Source organism: Macrobrachium nipponense, chromosome 24, assembly GCF_015104395.2.
Source record: "Macrobrachium nipponense isolate FS-2020 chromosome 24, ASM1510439v2, whole genome shotgun sequence".
Classification (NCBI taxonomy): domain Eukaryota; kingdom Metazoa; phylum Arthropoda; class Malacostraca; order Decapoda; family Palaemonidae; genus Macrobrachium; species Macrobrachium nipponense.
Window position 1 is genome coordinate 4,935,702 of NC_061091.1, and position 22,375 is coordinate 4,958,076.

General features: G+C 37.5%; 1 protein-coding gene across 1 annotated transcript in view; it reads left to right on the forward strand.

The window, feature by feature from the left end:
* The first annotated feature begins 1,249 nt into the window (after positions 1–1,249).
* The window catches only part of LOC135205771 (prestin-like), a 33,655-nt gene continuing 12,529 nt past the window's right edge, over positions 1,250–22,375 (forward strand). Inside the window, 5 exon segments of the mRNA XM_064236911.1 lie at positions 1,250–1,727; positions 11,356–11,485; positions 18,337–18,519; positions 19,871–19,981; positions 20,375–20,538. Of these exon segments, the coding sequence (XP_064092981.1) occupies positions 11,374–11,485; positions 18,337–18,519; positions 19,871–19,981; positions 20,375–20,538 (570 nt within the window). The 5' untranslated portion in view covers positions 1,250–1,727; positions 11,356–11,373.

Below are 22,375 nucleotides of genomic sequence, written 5' to 3' on the forward strand. Positions count from 1 at the left end.
ATTGGTTTGTAAGTCTCATAAACGTTAAAAGACATTTGTATACTCCTCACTTGTTTGACCAGATCTGAGTAATACACCTCTTTTGATTTTAATGACGAAAGCAAGGTGAGGTCATCCACTTGGTTAGGAATGACCTCATAGGTCCCATTGCTTGGCATTTGGCCTGGATTCTATATTCAATTCAAAGTCTTCATGCAAGCGCTAGGCACTCTTGTGGCGCTGCTTAAAGAATGCTATAGTATTATAGTGTTCCGCTCCAAGTGGTCACATGAGACTAAATAAGCCATGGGACTATAGTATAATGCTGTAGTAATCGAAAGGTATGCCATTAAGAGAACACATGTATTGAGAATCTATACTTAAAAACTGAGCAAGTTACAATGGAACTGTTGTTCGATTTTGACTTATTATTTTGTAACGATGACAAATGTTTACTGACTTAAAGGTTAAACGTGTACGTGCTAGGAAGAATGTTTGGAACATTTGTGTTCACGATGAAAATATATAAGCCTTGAAAATGCTACACTAATACAGCGAAATAATGAAAGGAAAATGTGATAAACCACAAGAAAATAACAATGACTGAAAACCCCGATAATGAAGAGAACGATAAACAGGTGTTGGAGGTCGCGGCGAGCGGGGAGATGAGGGTGTGGAGATGTTACGGAGGAAAATGACTAATGAAATGATGGTGGTTAGGGCCGTTTTAGGGTACGCGTGGGTAAGGGTTCAGGGCATGTGTAAGGGTGGAAGTGGAACACACACACGCACACACACACACACAGGGTCCAGGGGGAAGTAACGGAGTGGTCGCTGCTTTTCGCATAAAAATGGGACCTTTGTGATATGGGTCTAAACCTTGGAGGAATAATGGGTCTAAACAGAGTTTGTGTGTGTGATGTTGCACTTCCGTTTTAGACTACTTTGCTCTCTCTCTCTCTCTCTCTCTCTCTCTCTCTCTCTCTCTCTCTCTCTCTCTCTCATGTTTTACTTCTCTTTCCACCAGGCACTCGTTATTAAACTCTCTTATTTTCCTCTTTTCGCGGCGTGATCGCAATGGTAGGCCTAGCTACCTAACCTCCCTGAACCGAGAAGCTCCAATTCCCCAGGCCGGGCGAGGAATCAAACGGTTTTACTATTTACTTGGAAAATCAAGGAGGATGCCTCTCTTGATTTAAGCAGTAAATTACATTCCTGGCTGGCTGGCTGCTAGGCGACAGCTGAGGTTGCATCTGTTGTAGCTACTGAGAGAGAAAGAGGGAGAGGGAGAGAAAGTGTCATTAGTACTATTCCCTAAAAAATTACACACGCCAGAATTTAAAACGGTTTGGTTATGTTAACACGATCTTAACCCACGGATGAAACCATGCAGAAGATAAGATATGATAAGATTCTCTCTCTCTCTCTCCTTGAGCGAATTTGTGTCTCTCCATAGTACATCAGTCGATTAGTGTAACTTCCATTCTTGTCGTTGGGTGTTGTACGACTATACCCGGTCCGAGTTTTGGGGACTGGTCGCTGGAGTTGAACAGTTGAGCTAGTACTAGTCGTCTTCATGCCCTGCCAGTGGGCACCGGCCGGGCACAACTGAAGGCAAGAAGTGTATAGTGTCATAGAAATGTCCTTGGACTTATTATAGAAAGTAAAAGAAACTTCTGCTTTCACCAAAGATAGACTATAATCAACTTGCATTCGTCTTCAAGGTGCGAAGAGGTTAAAGGAAGAAGGTAAATAGATAGTTATGGAAATTCTCCTCATCAATTTCAGAATGACGTAACTACTGTAAAGAAGTCTATTGTCCATTTAACTGGTAATTAACAAATAAACAGAATTTGCTGAAGTTTCAGACTCGTAAAAATGTAGAAAACTTTGTTTCACGGTTAAAAGACCACCAGCAATAGCAGTACACTTTAGTACCATTTTCCTATAAGAATAGGACTCGGAATATTTACATAATATCTCATTAACTGAAATTAAATGTAAAGTGTTATTGAATTTCACCAAACAAAGAACTGTCATTTTTTCGAGTTTTCCCGCTGTGGTTGACAAACCACTAATTTCCGTTTGACAAACCACTAATTTCCGTTAAGTTTTAATTTCGCGATTGACGAACCAGTTTTGTAACCAGACAGACATTTGTGTAGAGTTTTATGAGTGATTTATGTGATAATTTTATATGTGTCAAGTTCTCCGTTGAGACTGAAGATTACCTCCTTCTAAAGATTCCGATATAAATGACGAAACACGGTTGTTTGCGTCAAGTTTCCCACTGAAGAAGACATTGTTTATGTCAAGTTTTCCACTGAAGAGACATTGTTTACGCAAGTTTTCCACTGAAGAGACATTGTTTATGTCAAGTTTTCCACTGAAGAGACATTGTTTATGTCAAGTTTTCTGCTGAAGAGACATTGTTTGCGTAAGTTTTCTACTGAAGAGACATTGTTTACGTCAAGTTTTCTACTGAAGAGACATTGTTTATGTCAAGTTTTCTACTGAAGCGACATTGTTTGCGTAAGTTTTCTACTGAAGAGACATTGTTTACGTCAAGTTTTCTACTGAAGAGACATTGTTTACATAAGTTTTCTACTGAAGAGACATTGTTTACATAAGTTTTCTACTGAAGAGACATTGTTTACGTCAAGTTTTCTACTGAAGAGACATTGTTTAAGTCAAGTTTTCTACTGAAGAGACATCGTTTACGTAACTTTTCTACTGAAGAGACATTGTTTGCTTAAGTTTTCTACTGAAGAGACATTGTTTATGTTAATTTTTCTACTGAAGAGACATTGTTTGCGTAAGTTTTCTACTGAAGAGACATTGTTTGCGTAAGTTTTCTACTGAAGAGACATTGTTTGCATAAGTTTTCTACTGAAGGGACATTGTTTCCGTAGGTTTTCCACTGAAGAGACATTGTTTGCGTAAGTTTTCTACTGAAGAGACATTGTTCACGTAACTTTTCTACTTAAGAGACATTGTTTGCTTAAGTTTTCTACTGAAGAGACATTGTTTACATAAGTGTTCTACTAAAGAGACATTGTTTGCGTAAGTTTTCTACTGAAGAGACATTGTTTGCGTAAGTTTTCTACTGAAGAGACATTGTTTACGTAAGTGTTCTACTGAAGAGACATTGTTTGCGTAAGTTTTCTACTGAAGAGACATTGTTTGCATAAGTTTTCTACTGAAGAGACATTGTTTATGTAAGTGTTCTACTGAAAAGACATCGTTTACGTAAGTTTTCTACTGAAGAGATATTGTTTGCATAAGTTTTCTACTGAAGAGACATTGTTTGCTTAGGTTTTCCACTGAAGAGACATTGTTTGCATAAGTTTTCTACTGAAGAGACATTGTTTGCGTAAGTTTTCTACTTAAGAGACATTGTTTGCATAAGTTTTCTACTGAAGAGACATTGTTTGCATTTTTCTACTGAAGAGACATTGTTTGCGTAAGTTTTCTACTGAAGAGACATTGTTTACATAAGTTTTCTACTGAAGAGACATTGTTTGCGTAAGTTTTCTACTGAAGAGACATTGTTTGCTTAGGTTTTCCACTGAAGAGTCATTGTTTATGTCAAGTTTTCTACTGAAGAGACATTGTTTGCGTAAGTTTTCCACTGAGGAGACATTGTTTATGTCAAGTTTTCTACTGAAGAGACATTGTTTACATCAAGTTTTCCTTTGAAGAGACATTGTTTACATAAGTTTTACACTGAAGAGACATTGTTTACGTAAGTTTTCTACTGAAGAGACATTGTGTACGTAAGTTTTCTACTGAAGAGACATTGTTTACATCAAGTTTTCCACTGAAGAGACATTGTTTATGTAAGTTTTCTACTGAAGAGACATTGTTTATGTAAGTTTTCTACTGTAGAGACATTGTTTACGTAAGTTTTACACTGAAGAGACATTGTTTACGTAAGTTTTCCACTTAAGAGACATTGTTTACATCAAGTTTTCCACTGAAGAGACATCGTTTATGTAATTTTTCTACTGAAGAGACATTGTTTGCGTAAGTTTTCTACTGAAGAGACATTGTTTGCGGAAGTTTTCTACTGAGGAGACATTGTTTGCGTAAGCTTTCCACTGAAGAGACATTGTTTACGTCAAGTTTTCTACTGAAGAGACATTTTTTATGTCAAGTTTTCCATTGAAAAGATATTGGTTAAGTCAAGTTTTCCACTGAAGAGACATTGTTTACGTCAAGTGTTCCACTGAAGAGACATTGTTTACGTCAAGTGTTCTACTGAAGAGACATTGTTTACGTCAAGTTTTCCACTGAAGAGACATTGTTTACGTAAGTTTTCCACTGAAGAGACATTGTTTACGTCAAGTTTTCCAAATTTTCCACTGAAGAGACATTGTTTATGTCAAGTTTTCCACCGAAGACTCATTGTTTATATCAAGCTTTCCACTGAAGAGATTGTTTACGTCAAGTATTCTACTGAAGAGACATTGTTTACATAAGTTTTCTACTGAAGAGATACTGTTGTTTATGTCAGGTTTTTCACTGAAAAAAACACTGTTGTTTACATCAAGTTTTCCAATGAAGAGACTTTGTTTACGTCAAGTTTTCCACCGAAGAGACATTGTTTACAAGAGACTTTGTTTATGTCAAGTTTTCCACTGAAGAGACATTGTTTACATCAAGTTTTCCACTGAAGAGAATTTGTTTATGTCAAGTTTTCCAATGAAGAGACTTTGTTTACGTCAAGTTTTCCAATGAAGAGACTTTGTTTATGTCAAGTTTTCCACTGAAGAGACATTGTTTACGTCAAGTTTTCCACTGAAGAGACATTGTTTACGTCAAGTTTTCCACTGAAGAAACATTGTTCATGTCAAGTCCTCCACTGAAGAGACATTGTTTACGTCAAGTTTTCCACTGAAGAAACATTGTTTATGTAAGTTTTCCACTGAAGAGACATTGTTTACGTCAAGTTTTCCACTGAAGACACATTGTTTACATCAAGTTTTCCACTGAAGACATTGTTTACGTAAGTATTCCACTGAAGAGACATTGTTTATGTCAAGTTTTCCATTGAAAAGATATTGTTTATGTCAAGTTTTGCACTGAAGAGACATTGTTTACATTAAGTTTTCCCTGAAGACATTGTTTACATCAAGATTTCCACTGAAGAGACATTGTTTACGTCAAGTTTTCCACTGATGAGACATTGTTTACGTCAAGTTTTCCACTAAAGAGACACTGTTTATGTCAAGTTTTCCACTAAAGAGACACTGTTTATGTCAAGTTTTCCACTGAAGAGACATTGTTTACGTCAAGTTTTCCACTGAAGAGACATTGTTTACAACAAGTTTTCCAGTGAAGAGACATTGTTTACGTAAGTTTTCCACTGAAGAGACATTGTTTACGTCAAGTTTTCCACTGAAGAGACATTGTTTACGTCAAGTTTTCCACTGAAGAGACATTGTTTATGTGATATTGTTTATGTCAACTTTTCCACTGAAGACACATTGTTTACGTCAAGTTTTCCACAGAAGACACATTGTTTATGTCAGGTTTTCCACTGAAGAGACCTTGTTTACATCAAGTTTTCCACTGAAGAGACATTGATTACGTCAAGTTTTCCACTGAAGAGACATTGTTTACGTCAAGTTTTCCACTGAAGATACACTGTTTACGTAATTTTTCCACTGAAGAGACATTGTTTACATCACATTGTTTACGTCAAGTTTTCCACTGAAGACACATTGTTTACGTCAAGTTTTTCACTGAAGAGACATTGTTTATGTAATTTTTCCACTGAAGAGACATTGTTTATGTCAAGTTTTCCATTGAAAAGATATTGTTTAAGTCAAGTTTTCCACTGAAGAGACATTGTTTACGTCAAGTTTTCCACTGAAGAGACATTGTTTACGTCAAGTGTTCCACTGAAGAGACATTAACGTCAAGTTTTCCACTGAAGAGACATTGTTTACGTAAGTTTTCCACTGAAGAGACATTGTTTTTGTCAAGTTTTCCAAATTTTCCACTGAAGAGACATTGTTTATGTCAAGTTTTCCACTGAAGAGATTGTTTATGTCAAGTTTTCTACTGAAGAGACATTTTTTACATAAGTTTTCTACTGGAGAGATACTGTTGTTCATGTCAGGTTTTTCACTGAAAGAAACACTGTTGTTTACATCAAGTTTTCCAATGAAGAGACTTTGTTTACATCAAGTTTTCCACTGAAGAGACATTGTTTACATCAAGTTTTCCACTGAAGAGACATTGTTTACGTCAAGTTTTCCACTGAAGAGAATTTGTTTACGTCAAGTTTTCCACTGAAGAGACTTTGTTTATGTCAAGTTTTCCACTGAAGAGACATTGTTTACGTCAAGTTTTCCACAGAAGAGACATTGTTTATGTCAAGTTTTCCACTGAAAAAACATTGTTTACATCAAGTTCTCCACTGAAGAGACATTGTTTACGTCAAGTTTTCCACTGAAGAAACATTGTTTACGTAAGTTTTCCACTGAAGAGACATTGTTTACGTCACATTGTTTGCTTCAAGTTTTCCACTGAATACACATTGTTTACATCAAGTTTTCCACTGAAGACATTGTTTATGTAAGTATTCCACTGAAGAGACATTGTTTATGTCAAGTTTTCCATTGAAAAGATATTGTTTATGCCAAGTTTTCCACTGAAGAGACATTGTTTACGTCAAGTTTTCCACTGAAGAGACATTGTTTATGTCAAGTTTTCCATTGAAAAGATATTGTTTGTGTCAAGTTTTTCCACTAAGAGACATTGTTACATAATTGTCCACTGAAAGACTTGTTTACGTCAAATTTCCACTGAAGGACATTGTTTTACATCAGTTTTACACTGAAGAGTCATTTTGGTTTATGTCAAGTTTTTCTAACTTGAAGAGACATTGTTTGCGTAAGTTTTTCCACTGAGGAGAACATTGTTTATGTCAAGTTTTCTTACTGAAAGAGACATTGTTTTACATCAAAGTTTTCCTTTGCAAGAAGACATTGTTTAACGGTAAAGTTTTTCACTGAAGCGACATTATTTACATCAAGTTTCCTTGAAGAGGAATTTTTTGGTTTATGTAAGTTTCCACTTTGAAGGAGACAATTGTTTATGTCAAAGTTTTCCTGACTGAAGAGACATTTTCTTTACGTTAAGTTTTCTAATGAAGAACAATTTGTTTTTACGTAAAGTTTTACACTGAAGAGGAACATTGTTTACATTTAAGTTTTACACTGAAGAGACTTGTTTTACGTTTTAAAGTTTCTAACTGAGAGACCAATTGTTTGAAATACGTAAGTTTTCCTACTGAAGGAGACATTGTTTACATCAAGTTTTTACCACTGAAAGAGACAGTTGTTTACGTTAAAGTTTTCTTAGCTGAAGAAAGACATTGATTTGTTCGTAAGTTTTTCTAAGCTGAAGAGACATTGTTTACTTCAAGTTTTCCACTGGAAGAGACATTGGTTTAATTGTAAGTTTTTTTATCTGAAGAGACATCCAATTTATGTAAGTTTCTGACTGAGAACATTGTTTACGTAAGTTTCATTGAAGAAGCCATTGTTTACGTAAGGTTTTCTACCGGAGAGACATTGTTTATGTAAGTTTTACTGGTTAGACATTTTTTATGTAAGTTTTTTCCACTGAAGAGACATTGTTAATGCAAGTTTTCTAATGAAGAGACATTGTTTACATCAAGTTTTCTACTGAGGAGACATTGGTTTTTAACCGTCAAAGTTTATTCTACTGAAGAGAACAATTGTTTACGTCAAGTTTTAACACTGGAAGAGGCATTGTATACCTCAAGTTTTTCTTACTGAGAAGACATTGTTTAGCGTCAAGTTTTCTATATAAGAACATTGTTTACGTCAAGTTTTCCACTGAAACAGACATTGTTTACATCCCAGTTTGCTACATGGAAGAGACCCTATTTGTTTTACCGTCAAAGTTTTCTACTGAGAGACATTGTTTACGTCAAGTTTTCTATGAGTAGACATTGTTTTACGTTAAGTTTTACAAACTGAAGAGATATTGTTTAACATCAAGTTTGTCTACTGAGAGACATTTATTTACGTCAAAGTTTTTCCAACTGAAGAGAGGCATTGTTACTTAATTTTTCAACTGAAGAGACATTGTTTATGAACCTGTTTTCCACCGAAGAGACATTGCTTTACGCAAGTTTCTCTTACTGTTTTAGAGACATTGTTTACGTTAAGTTTTACACTGAAGAGAATATTCGTTTACGTCAAGTTTTCTACTGAAGAGACATTAATTTCTACGTCAAGTTTCCACTGAAGAAGACAGGTTGTTTACTTGGAATTTTTCAACTGAAGAGACATTGTTATGAATGTTTTCCACCGAAGAGACATTGTTTACGCAAGTTTTCTACTGAAGAGACATTGTTTACGTAAGTTTTACACTGAAGAGATATTGTTTACGTCAAGTTTTCTACTGAAGAGACATTATTTACGTCAAGTTTTCCACTGAAGAGACATTGTTTACTTAATTTTTCAACTGAAGAGACATTGTTTATGAATGTTTTCCACCGAAGAGACATTGTTTACGCAAGTTTTCTACTGAAGAGACATTTTTTATGTCAAGTTTTCTACTGAAGAGACATTGTTTACATCAAGTTTTCCACTGAAGAGACACTGTTTACGTCAAGTTTTCCACTGAAGAGACATTGTTTATGTCAAGTTTTCCACTGAAGAGACATTGTTTACGCCAAGTTTTCCATTGAAGAGACATTGTTTACACCAAGTTTTCCACTGAAGAGATGTTTGCGTCAAGTTTTCCACTGAAGAGACATTGTTTACATCAAGTTTTCCACTGAAGAGACATTGTTTACGTCAAGTTTTCCACTGAAGAGACATTGTTTACATCACATTGTTTATGTCAAGTTTTCCACTGAAGAGACATTGTTTACTTAAAGTTTTCCACTGAAGAGACATTGTTTATGTCAAGTTTTCCACTGAAAAGACATTGTTTACATCAAGTTTTCCACTGAAGAGACACTGTTTACATCAAGTTTTCCACTGAAGAGACATTGTTTACGTCAATTTTTCCACTGAAGAGACATTGTTTACGTCAAGTTTTCCATTGAAGAGACATTGTTTACGTCAAGCTTTCCACTGAAGAGACATTGTTTATGTCAAGTTTTCCACTGAACAGACATTGTTTACGTCAAGTTTTCCACTGGAGAGACATTGTTTACACCAAGTTTTCCACTGAAGAGACATTGTTTACGTCAAGTTTTCCACTGAAGAGACTTTGTTTACATCAAGTTTTCCACTGAAGAGACATTGTTTACACCAAGTTTTCCACTGAAGAGACATTGTTTACGTCAAGTTTTCCACTGAAGAGACATTGTTTATGTATGTTTTCTACTGAAGAGACAGTTTACATCAAGTTTTCCACTGAAGAGACTTTGTTTATATCAAGTTTTCCACTGAAGAGACATTGTTCACGTCAAGTTTTCCACTGAAGAGACAATGTTTTTGTCAAGTTTTCCACTGAAGAGACATTGCTTATGTCAAGTTTTCCAATGAAGAGACATTGCTTATGTCAAGTTTTCCAATGAAGAGACAATGTTGTTTACTCAAGTTTTCCACTTAAGAAACACTGTTATTTGTGTAAAGTGCCCATTGCAATTGAATCACGATTTACACTGTGATTGAAAAACACTGTAATCTGTGAAAAAAAGTGAACATTGTGACTGAAAAATCAGTTGTTTGAGTTGGGTTCCTCAATATTACTGAAAAAAAAATGTTATTTGTGAGAAATTTATCTTTGAGGAAACAAGATCGTTTCTGATAGAAGTTTCCCCTGTGATCACTGAGTCATGTGTGTGAAGTTTCTTTATTGTGATTAAGGAAAAGCCACTTAATTGGAAGTTTTCAGCTGTCAATGAAAAAGACACTGTTCTTCACGCAAAATTTCCCACTACGATTGACGTTCCCCACTGCATCAGAAGGATTATTATCGTAAGTTGCCAAGTTTACCCTCGTGATTCAAGCAGCACTTGTCTGTCTGACGTTTCATACTGTGATTGAAGAAACACTTATTGGTGTGAATTTTCCATCATGTTTGCATGAAACTTTCAACTGTGATAAAAAAAACTATGTGTTAAGGTCTAAGCTGTGTTGTAGAAACACTCATTTGGGTTGAGCTTTCCACTGTGATTGAAGAAACCAAGTTTTTTTGTGTGTGTGAGGCTTTCAACTGTCACTGAATAAACTTCCTGTTTTTGTGGCACTTTCAACTGAAGTTAACACTGTATTTGTGTGAATCTTTCAGTTGTGACTGAAGAACCACTTTATGTGAAGCTTTTTAGTTGTTACTGAATAAACACTTTGTGTGAAGCTTCAGTTGTGACCGAAGATGCCAATGTTATTTGTCTGAAGCTTTCAATTGTGATTGAAGAAACAGTGTGTGAAGCTTTCATTATGACTGAAGTTAACACTGTTATTTGTGTGGAGCTTTCAATTGTGATTGAAGAAACACTTTGATGTGAAGCTTTCAGTTGTGACTGAAAGAAACACTTTGTGTGAAGCTTTCAGTTGTGACTGAAAGAAACACTTTGTGTGAAGCTTTCAGTTGTGACTGAAAGAAACACTTAGTGTGAGGCTTTCAGTTCTGACTGAAAAGAAACACTTTGTGTGAAGCTTTCAGTTGTGACTGAAAGAAACACTTAGTGTGAAGCTTCAGTTGTGACTGAAAAAACACTTAGCGTGAAGCTTCAGTTGTGACTGTACAAACACTGTTTATTTGTGTGAAACTTTCATTTATGATTGAAAACCCTGTTATATGTGTGAAGCTTCCAGTTGTGCCTGTTTGAAGCTTTCAACTGTGATTGAAAAGCCATCCTATATTTGTGTGAAGCTTACAGCAGTCATTTGAAGAAAGTGGTATTTGTGTGTAGTAGTCAGTTTCGACTGAAGATTCAGTTTTTTATGTCTGTAAACTTCCATTTCTGATTGAAGGGTCACTTATTCATTTGCGTAATGTTTCCAACTATACTGCCGAAGAAACATTGCAATGTGTGTGTTACTTTTACGTCATTTATCCACTGCTTTTGATGCTGAAAAAACAATGTAATTCACCAATAAATGCTTTGAGTAAAGTCAGCCACAAACGTATGTCTAAGAAAAACATCTGAAATACGCGGACAAGTTCACGACAGACAAAAGAGCTTAAAAAGAATAAAAATCACGGACATACAATACTTTGCAAACTGGTTTTCATGCCAAGTCATCACACTCGGATATTACAAAATAGTTATAAAGAAAGAAAGCGCTCGTCATACTTTTACTGAGTGTGTGTGTGAGAGAGAGAGAGAGAGAGAGTGAGTGAGTCTAATGCCTCTCCCCGTTTCTCTTCTAGGAACAGCGCTGGTTCACCATGGACGTGGGGCCACCAAGCATGAATGAAGAGGAGGTCTATGTTGTTCGTCCAGCGTTGACCGTCGAGCAAAGATGTCAGAAGTACAGCTATACACCGAAAACGAATCTGGGTACGTGCTCGAAATAATCTACATGGGATTTATTTGCTATCCCAAGTACATTTTGAACTTTACTCCGTGATTTCTGAATGTTAAGATATAAGACATATGATGCATATGAGACTATTTTTTAACAAATACAAAAACGGTTAAAAAACAGGGCGAAAGCTCACGGCTTCTTAACTTTTTAAATATATATTTTGAGAAATACAGTCTCATATATACGTTATCGTGGCTTTTAACTCATTCTCTCCCGTCACGGCTAAGTGATGCAACATTGATATTAAGATATATAGGTATAATTTTATGTAGAAGTAAAAATAATCCTTTCTTGGTCGCACGCTATGAGTGAGGACAATGGTCGGTATAATAAATGTAATAAATGAAGTTTTAAATAAACACAGAGTCTATATAGCGTTAAAAGTAACGGCAGTTGATGTTGCACAATAGCAAGCATAATATATATATTATATATATATTATAATATATATATATATAATATATATATCTATATATATATATATTATATATATATATTATATATATATTATAATATATATATTAATATTATTATTATCAAAGGCAAGGCCATATATAGAAGTCTTTATTTATTATCGAATAATTGTTTATAGCAAAGTAGAAATATGTTAAATTCCAGCTAACTTTTAACCCTCATTTTATCTCGGCCACTTTCATATTTCATCCTTTCTGTCATTCACATCCAACATCCACACTTCACTTTCATGAAGTGGAGACGGTTCAGTAGCTCCATAACAGATTGCCACTTCTAATAAACATTCCAAGTCTCTTTTTGTCAGCCTTCGGTCTTTAGTTCTTCCCCCCTCTCCCCTTCTCCCCCCCCCCCCTTCTATTATTGTGACTCGTCTCATCTCTTATCTCATGATCAGTTGTTATATTTATTGGCAAACGCCTATAGTACTAATCATCCATTATCATCCTTCCGCCATCCACATTAACATATGTAGATGGTGCATCCTTCTATCACACACACCAAACCAGTCTCTCTCTCTCTCTCTCTCTCTCTCTCTCTCTCTCTCGTCCTCTCTCGAGTCTCTCTCTCTCTCTCCTCTCTCTCTCTCTCTGCTACAATGACAGATAAACAAGAACATATAGGAATTCGCAGATAGACACACATTATTATATATACATACATACATAAAGAGAGAGAGAGAGAGAATCAAGGAAAGCCATTGTAGAGCTATAGTACTAGCACGACACACACACGTGCACCCAGGAACCGCCTAAATAAACACGGCTCCTGTTGTGGTCTCTCTCGCTACCACCGATTACAGAAATCTAACGCAAACAGCCGAGAAGATGGTGAAATAAGCCACAGCTTCTTAATTTATCAATGATATATTGACTAACTAGTATATAATTTATTCACCGTAGACTTTGAAGGCCATGGGACTATCGGGAATAGGCGATGTTGGTCTAGTCTGAGTTGATACAACCTTGGATTAATGATGACGCTAATGGAGGTACGAAATCGGTTCTGATAAACGAAGAACAGACATATGTTCTCTTGATATCTGCTTCTAAGGCAAGACGTCATTTGTAGTGAATGATACGGGATTCACTATCAGGTTTGCATGCTTAAATGGTCTACGTAACTGCATATCTTACCCTTCCTAGTTTAGTACCGTATGTGAGCTATAGTACTACACTTGACAATTCATCTCACCTACCGCCTTTTTATACTCTGTTTTTTTTCATCTGTCCATCTGCCTGTGGTGTTTTTGTATGGCAACACTGCGTCCCGGGCTTTAGATAGTTACGCTATGTGTAAGTTTTAGGTAAATAAAAGGATATCTGGGTGTACAATGCAACTGAAAAGTGTTTTAATAATTTACTGTATGCGAATTACACCGTTAATATTCGAAATAGGATATCATTATAATCGTTGAATGTAAGCTGAATGTGACTATCTAAAGCCCGGGACGCAGTGTTGCCATACAAAAACACCACAGGCGGGTGGACAGATGAAAAAAAACAGAGTATAGTTTCATTCACATTCCCTCAATTGCCAAGTGGTTCAATAATCATAAACAAGTCATATACACTTGTCCCTCATAGGAGGGTAGTACCGTCCGTGCACCTCACGCGGTGCACTGTAAGCATAACTTAAAGCATATAACTTAAGGTTCTTTGCAGCGTGCCTTTGGCCCCCAGCTGCAACCCATGTTGTTCCTTTTACTGTACCCCAGTTCATATTCTCTATCTTGCAATACATTTTGTTCCTTTTACTGTACCTCAGCTCATATTTTCTCTCTTGCAACCCCTTTCATTCCTTTTACTGTACCTCCTTTCATATTCTCTTTCTTCCATCTTCCTTTCCACCCTCTCCTAACAATTGATTCATATTGCAACTCCTTTGAGGATTTCCTCCTGTTACGCCTTTCAAACCTTTTACTGCCAGTTTTCGTTTCAGCGCTGAATGACCTCATAGGTCCCAGTGCTTGGCCTTTTTGGCCTAAATGCAATTCAATTCTATACACAAGTCAACTTATCGCATACATATCACAGATAGGTCGAAGACAAATCAGCTGCTATAAGCGGAGGGTAAATTTGTTTTCAAATGCTGAATAATTATAGAAAGCACCGGTTAAGTCTACCAGTAAGTCACTGACTTGTATCCAACTTGTATTCGATGTGTTTATGACACGCCTGATGATCCGTTCTGTCGCCCTACCAATACGCAAAGGAAAAACTAAGCCTGTCAACCATTCCTTAATAATTATTCCCAAATGTTGAGTGGCTGACCAAGATGTGGAAGGTATGTCTACATAAGGAAATAGACCTATATACACAAACATATATATTAAGGGGATTGTAGAGAACGCCCTCGTCGACTTATGGAAAAACGCTGGAAGGCAAAGTTGGGAATAATAATTATAATAAGAAGATTACTTGTGAGAGATGATATATACAAGAATAGTATAAGAGGGACACGAACAAGGGGAATAATTCCGAATAACGAAGGACCGAGCGAACGACCAAAGGGATCAAGAAGACAGCAGGGAAGTTCCGGAGCTGAGGATCAGTTGGGGCAGGTCGCCCCAGGGATTAGATACAGATATCAACAGATGTTGGGTGAAGCACTTTCATATATATATATATATAATATTTATATATATATATATCTATATATATATATATAATTATATTATTATATAAATATAGTATATGACCTGATCTCGGTCATTTATGGGTTCGGGATATGAAGGAATAAACAGGAGAGAGATAAGTTTACGCGCATGCAATGTAGGACATGCAAAAATAATAATCGAGGGAACGTTTAACACAGGTGTATTCTTCTTAGCTACACAGGTGGCCTTTAACTGTAATTATTACGTTAACTATGCTAGTGCACAACCGGACGGCAGGTTAGACTGTTATTGACACTCATGGTGACACACGTCTTTGTGTGGCGGCCGACGGGAACGGGACTCCGGGTTGCGGGCACTGGGCACTCGTGTCTCGACCCAGACGTCTACTGTATGAGACCCGCTAACCAACTGATTTGATTTGACCGGTAGTCCGGCCTGTTTCAAATACCCCCTACACACAGCATCATTATGCAAGAAGCTGATTGGTTATTCTGGCTCCTTAGACACAAGGGCCAATCACGAAGGGATATAGAGATACGTGGTACTCTTTTTAACTGCCCAAGCCACACTAACTTGTAACGTCTTTGGCGGCCGACTTGTTTTGTTACACATACACACAGTATCACTTATAACGGTTTCACAGGACTTCAGAATATCACGGAGAAGGCATATTCAAAACTGTATTGAATCAGCTCATATATATATACCCGAGTGAAGCTGTTATCTCCTCAAAGGCTCCGGATCTTATCTCAACCTCATACGAACAATATAAATATCTATACACAGTGAAGTCATGCGGCTATTTGGTGATACATTCATACACGATGTATTTCTTGCAGTTGCCTAGCCGCGCCAACAATGACCATGTGACCTTGAGTGCACATTTAATAAATTTTCTTCATTGTCTCTAGCCACTGAGTAAGATAATGTAATGCATAAGAAAATTATAAGTGCAACTGAATGTCCTATTATTTTGTCGAAAGGTCGTGTTAAATTGTTATTTACTATATACACTCTGAAGACAACTTCAAGCTTTTGGTGAGCACACTGAGCGCCCAAGGAATAATCTTGATTCTGAAAAACGTAGTGTCAATACCCTGAAATAACTGGCATTAAGCCTACCATCATTTTCCCACCTAATGCAAATGGATGGAATTCGTCGGAACAGTGCCCCTGGCCTCTAAAGAGGGTCTTTTTCCGTACGTGTGAAATTTAGGAGAGTTGTTAATTGTTATCGAACAGAGTATTCCAAGTCAACACCAAGTTTTTAGCTTGAGCGCTTCTGAAATCGACAGTTTTGATCAAGGCCAAGACAGACAAGGTCTACCTAATTGGGTGGAGTCGTCTCCCACCTGGGGTAATACGTAGGCGATGACGTATCTGAGAGGTACCTGCTCAAGGTCGCGTTTTCTTTACGGTAATTTGCGTTTTCGTTACGGTAATCCACCTGCTGACGTAATAAGGAGGTAGACAAAGCTCCGCCCACTTGGTTTTTTTTGGGGGGGAAGAGTGAGCAGACCTTCTCTTTCTCTTGGCCTTTGTTTTGATAATGACAGGATCCCTGATCTAATAGCGTAATACAACAAAAAACAACAACAAATAAAAACAAGCTGTTACATCAAGATACCAAGGGCATCACTTAATAGTCTTATAATGCCTAGCGGTTCAAGAATTCATTCTGTGTCGTGGTAATGTTTATGATTAGTCATCGCTGGAGTCAACAAGGTTGTTAAAAAGAGGCCTGGTTGTTTGTTTGTTTATTATCTGTAGGCATGCCTGTCCAACTAGAAGTCTCGCTATTTATGCTGCTTACTTGACTAGCGACACAAAGGGGAAAGAATCCGAAAGATAAATACATGCGGTAACCTCACCACACCCAGGGTCTCTCTCACTGTCTCTCTGTCTCCAGTCTCTCTCTCTCTAGAACAATTGCCTCTGGGACAAAGCTAGTCTTGAAAAATGACCTAGCTGAAGGCAGCTCGTAATTATTCCATTGGTTATGTTATTCGCGCTGAAAGGACTGGGTCCTGATGAGCAAGTTTCAAGAAAAGAAGACAAAAAAAAAAAAAAAAAAAAAAAGTAAAAAATACCAGCGTCATCACGAGTCATGACAATCTTCCCTTGCAACAACACCGCCAGACATCTCCAAGGAATCTGGAAATAAACGAAGAGGCTATTAAAGAATTAAAGGAAGGATTCAACTGGCCACGACATCTGGTTCTCGTCGCATGAAATTCAGTGTCACAACCGCTAAAAATGTATTTCAACACGTTAGAAAGAATGAATAGATATAGAGGTTTTACTAGAAAGCTATACGTCCTCAAGTATATTCCATCTGGTTCGTCATCCTACCGAGGTCTAAACGAAGTATAAACTCGGTGGATGCACGGTCACAACGTTGCTAAGAAAAACAAACAAAAACAAAAACATACTCTCCAGACTTCATAGCAAGGAAGAGCACATCGCTCCATGACATCGCATGGTTAATGCTTGTTATCTATGGGTCTGACCAGATTTATACGATCCTCATTACGGCACAAAGCCCCGTGTAGAAACTTATGCTGCTGAGAAGTTCAACAGCGTCAAGTTGGCACGACGCTACAAGGTCCCTGCCCATATTGGGGGGGGGGGGGGGGGGGGGGGGGGGGGGGGGGGGGGGGGGGGTGTTGTTAGTGCCGTCAGTGCACTGCACAAGGTGCACTGTGGGCATTAATGAAGGTTCTTAGGAGCGTGCCTTCGGCCCCTAGCTGCAACCCCTTTCTTTCCTTTTACTGTACCTCCTTTCATGATTGTTATTTCCCCATCTTTCTTTCCATCTAGTAATTGCTCCAGCGTTGTTTTAAGCGCTGAATGACCTCGTAGGTCCCAGCGCTGCAGACAGAGGATTTTGATTTTTTTTTTTTTCCGATTCCCCTCATGGAAAGATTCTGTCCCAAAGGCTTCACTGGAAAACTGGAAATCGTATCTGGAAAAATTATTATTATTATTATTGTTGGAGAAACAAGTCCACAGTTATGTAAATGCACATATATTTAAATTTAAAATTCCAAGGATAGCTTTCGGGAATCTGTTCGGTTCCCCTTATCAATCCCCTTATCAGATTGATAAGGGAACCGAACTGATTCCCGAAAGCTATCCTTGGAATTTTAAATTTAAATATATGTGCATTTACATAACGGGGGGGTTTGTCTCTCCATTTGAAGACTCGTGCTACTATAAGGATTATTATTATTATTATTATTATTATTATATTATTATTATTATTATTATTATTATTATTATTATTATTATTATTATATTATTATTATTATTTTATTATTATTATTATTATTACTACTTATATAGGTTTTTGGCTTCAAACACTACTCACAACACCCAAAGTGTATATTATATAGTATATTCCACTCGGTTCCTTCAGCTTTAACGTCCACTGCTTTCGTCTGTGATATGCAGGCACAAGCAAGCACGGTCTGCATGATATTATTTATACACCCCTCAACTAACTGCTATTGTGCATGCTTGCTCAGTTACTTATTCCATTAAAATGAATAAAATATCTTCCCCTTTATATTTTCATGTCTCTTTTTTACACATAACATCTGTGCTTTCAAGTTTGCTTGTTAAAAAAAGTAAGAATTTCGTGGTCTCTTTTTTTTTTTTGCACATGACATCTGAGCTTTCAAGTTTGTTTGTTAAAAAAAGTAAGGATTTCGTGCAATGACTCGATTTCAGGACTGAAGGAAGCTGTGCTCACGAAGACCCGCGAATACTGCACGTGTTCGAGGGGAAGGCTGTGGGCCTGGTGCCAGGCACGGGTGCCAATCCTCCACTGGCTCCCGAATTACCCAATCAGGAGCGCCCTTTTGGGTGACGTCATCGCTGGAATCACTGTTGCCATAATGCACATTCCACAAGGCAAGACATTTTTATTTTTTATTTTTTTATTTTTGCAAAAATTGACGTTTATAGTTAGTAGATGTGGAAGATACGTACACAAATGATAAAAAAATATATTGTTATAGTTAGTAAACGTTTTTTTGGGCTGGACCCTCAACTTATAACCGCAAACAGGAGTCTTATATTTGTGAAAAGTTTGTCGTCAAGAACCGTTGTCACGTGACTCCACCGTGAGTCTAGTGGCTCAATGGAGATCTAGTATAGATATAAATGAAAGATACAGTCCTTAGAAAATAAAGGTCTAGCACCACTGAAAAACACAATTAATTTACGTATAATCGGAGGTACGATCGGCGTGGGTCGTGTAATCTAAAATAAATAAATAAATAAAATAAAATTGAAAAAACAAAGTTTTACATAAGATAAAGTGGAGCACATTGTGGCAAGCTCTTTCTGATTGGAAGGAATATTAATACGATTAGGCTTCTCATATATACGCCATAAAAAAATAATAATATAGGCTAAAGTTTAATGATAATGAAATCAGAGTGCTAAAAAAAAAAATCTATACTCCTTAGTTATCAACATTATTCTAGAGGTGCCTGAAGTCTTAAGAGGTATAATAACATTGTTCGAACCCCGTAGGGGTGTAGTGCCGTCAGTGCACCTCATGCTGTGAACTGTAGGCATTACTCAAGTGTCTTTGCAGTATGCCCTTCGACCCCTCTAGCTACAACCCCTTTCATTCCTTTTACGGTAAATCCATTCATATTCTTTTCCATCTTACTTCCCAGTCTCTCCACACGGTCGAGCTTTGGTCGACGAACTTTGTCCCATGTGACATCAGAAGCGTAGAAACAGCTAGAGAAGTCAGAACTTTGCCGCGGTTTCTCCGCTTCTGACGTCACATCGAACAAAGTTCGTCGAGCAAAGCTCGGCCGTGTGGACAGGGCCTAACAATTGATTCATAGTGTAACCGCTTCCAGGTTTTCCTCCTTTACACCTTCCAGACCTTTTACTGTCAATTTCCGTTTCAGCGCTGGATGACCTCATAAGTCGCCAGTGCTTGGCATTTGGCCTAAATTCTATATTCAGTTCAATATTGTTTGAAATCAGTACTTATAAAATGAGAGAAGATGAAACCATTCACCCATGATCTTCCCAACATATACTAGTATACGTATATTTCACGATTATAATAATTTATCTATTAGAAGCATTCCTGTACCCCAGTTTCAATGCAGAAATAATCTAAATGAGAAAACTGTGAACAAACTATAGAATGAGAAAACTGTGAACAAACTATAGAATGAAAACAAAAGAACGTCAATACGAGGGAATCATGCAACTACTTTTCACCATCACACAGGCATGGCGTATTCACTGCTTGCAAACCTTCCGCCCATCACCGGATTGTACATGGCCTTCTTTCCTGTCCTCATGTACGTCTTCTTGGGAACTTCAGGTCACATCTCAATGGGTAAGTTCTCTTGGGAACTTCAAGTCACATCTCTATGGGTAAGTTCTCTTGGGAACTTCAAGTCACATCTATGTGGGTAACTTCCCTTGGGAAATACAAGCCACATCTCAATGGGTACTTTTTTCTTAAGATCTTCAAGCCACATCTGAATGGGTAATTCTTGTTGGGAACTTTTTACTACCTTGCCTGTTTCAGAAAAAAAATAAAAAAGATTTATGATGTCACATCCTATAGCACATCACAGGTATTTTAATTAACACAAAACAAGCTTTTGAAAAATTAATTCAGAAGTATTTCCGCGCTGTAAAAGTAATCGTCAATGAACTGCTGAAACATGAGACTAACTTCTAGCTCAAAAAAAGATATTAGCAGAGTGATTCCTCTTCCCTGCAGGAACTTACGCCATAGGCTCTCTCATGATGAGCAAGGTGGTGACGGAGTTATCGTCCGATGACATGGAGAGTCACCAGCTACCGGAAGGAACCCCAAATGCCACGTCTACCCACACAGCCCAACAAGTTTCCGCTGTCTTGGGCTTCGTGGTTGGAATCTGGGAGGTGAGTTTTGTGTGAAATGTTGATGGGTTGTTTTTAGAACTTTTTTTTTTTTTTTTTTCTGTTAAGGAAAACTATCGAGATGGCCATTGGTCTGTCCGTCCACCCTCAGACCTCAAAAACTGCTGTGGCTAGAGGGCTGCAAATTGGTATGTTGATCATCAAACGTGTCAAATTGCAGCCCTCTAACTTCAGTAGTTTTGATTTTATTTAATTTTAAAAGTAGCCATGATCATACGTCTGGCATCATTACAGAGGCAAACAACACAGGCCACCATTTGGCCGTGGGCCGAAGGTTTCATGGGCCGTGGCAGAGTTTCTTTCAGCATTTATATCTTCTTCTGGTGCCAACAGCACAGGCCACCACTGGGCCGTGGGCCGAAGGTTTCATGGGCCGTGGCAGAGAGTTTCTTTCAGCATTTATATCTTCTTCAGGTGCCAACAGCACAGGCCACCACTGGGCCGTGGGCCGAAGATTTCATGGGCCGTGGCAGAGAGTTTCATACAGCATATATATCTTCTTCCCAGCCTTATCCCTATTCGGGGTCGCCGTTTTTAATGAGTCTCTTCCATCTACTTCTGTCCTGTGTCATTTCCTCCCGTACTCCCTTCTCCCTCATATAGTCTCTAATGCAATCTCTCCACCTGCAGATATTTGCTGTACAGAAAACTCGATTGCGCCGAAAAAACTTCGGCCTATTTTTTTTAATTTGGTGATGTCTTCTCTAATGTCGGACCAACTTCGAAATTTCAGTCCAAGTTTGGGGTACTTGTCCGAGAAGAGGAATACGAGAAATAGGAATAAATGTAGGGGATGCCCCATACAGATTGTAAGACAAGGAGAAATATGGGTATATAAAATAAAAGGTATTACAGCAAATGAAAAAAAAAAAGTAACGACGATTATTGGCTATAATATTTTGATAACTGATCAAGTTAACTTTCGACCCGATCACGTATGGAGACCCAGTTATATCCTGTCACGTCTGTTGCCAACCTATTCCAGAGATGTATACTAGTATTGCACCTGGCCCGGTTTTTTTTTCCGCCACGCCCCTAGGATGCTTCCCAGAGAGGCGCGAGACACCGCACAACTCTACGGGAATTGCTCGAATGCCTGATTCGAAACGAATGGTACTACTATAGAACATTATCATTCACATGCGTTTGCATGACCGAACTTATTGTTACGCTAACTCATTAGTCTGCGAGATATATTTGATGAAACGCTACAATTGACATGGGACAGTTAGAAATGAAACTTTAAATATATTAAAAGAAAAAAGTAGCCCGCATAGCCATAAAACAAATCATGGATGAAAAGAGGGAACACACACACGCAGACAAACATTAAGTTCATAACTATGTACAGTGGTTGCAACGTAGATTTATTATCGAGGTTCAACCCCACGGAGGAGGAAATGACGTAAGTACTTTTAATGAAAGCGGGTGGGGGGGGGGGGTGGTGGTGGCGGGGGAAGGGGGCGCCGATCCTTATCCCGAAAGATTTGTTAAGAACAAGGTTAACATCTGGAGCCACCGCCTTTTATGGGGTGAAGAAGTATATATATATATATATTATTTATTTATATATATATTATATATATATCTATATATATATATATATATAATATTTATATATATATATATATATATAATATATACACGTGTGTGTATTTATATAGATAGGTATATTGACATAGATAGACAGATAATATATACTCCTTATAAATAGACAGAGTATAAGTTTCCAATTAAGTACTGAAGCAGACCAAAACTGTACTGCGGTATCCAAACTCATAACAACAACAGTAACAACAACAACAACAACTGCTACAGT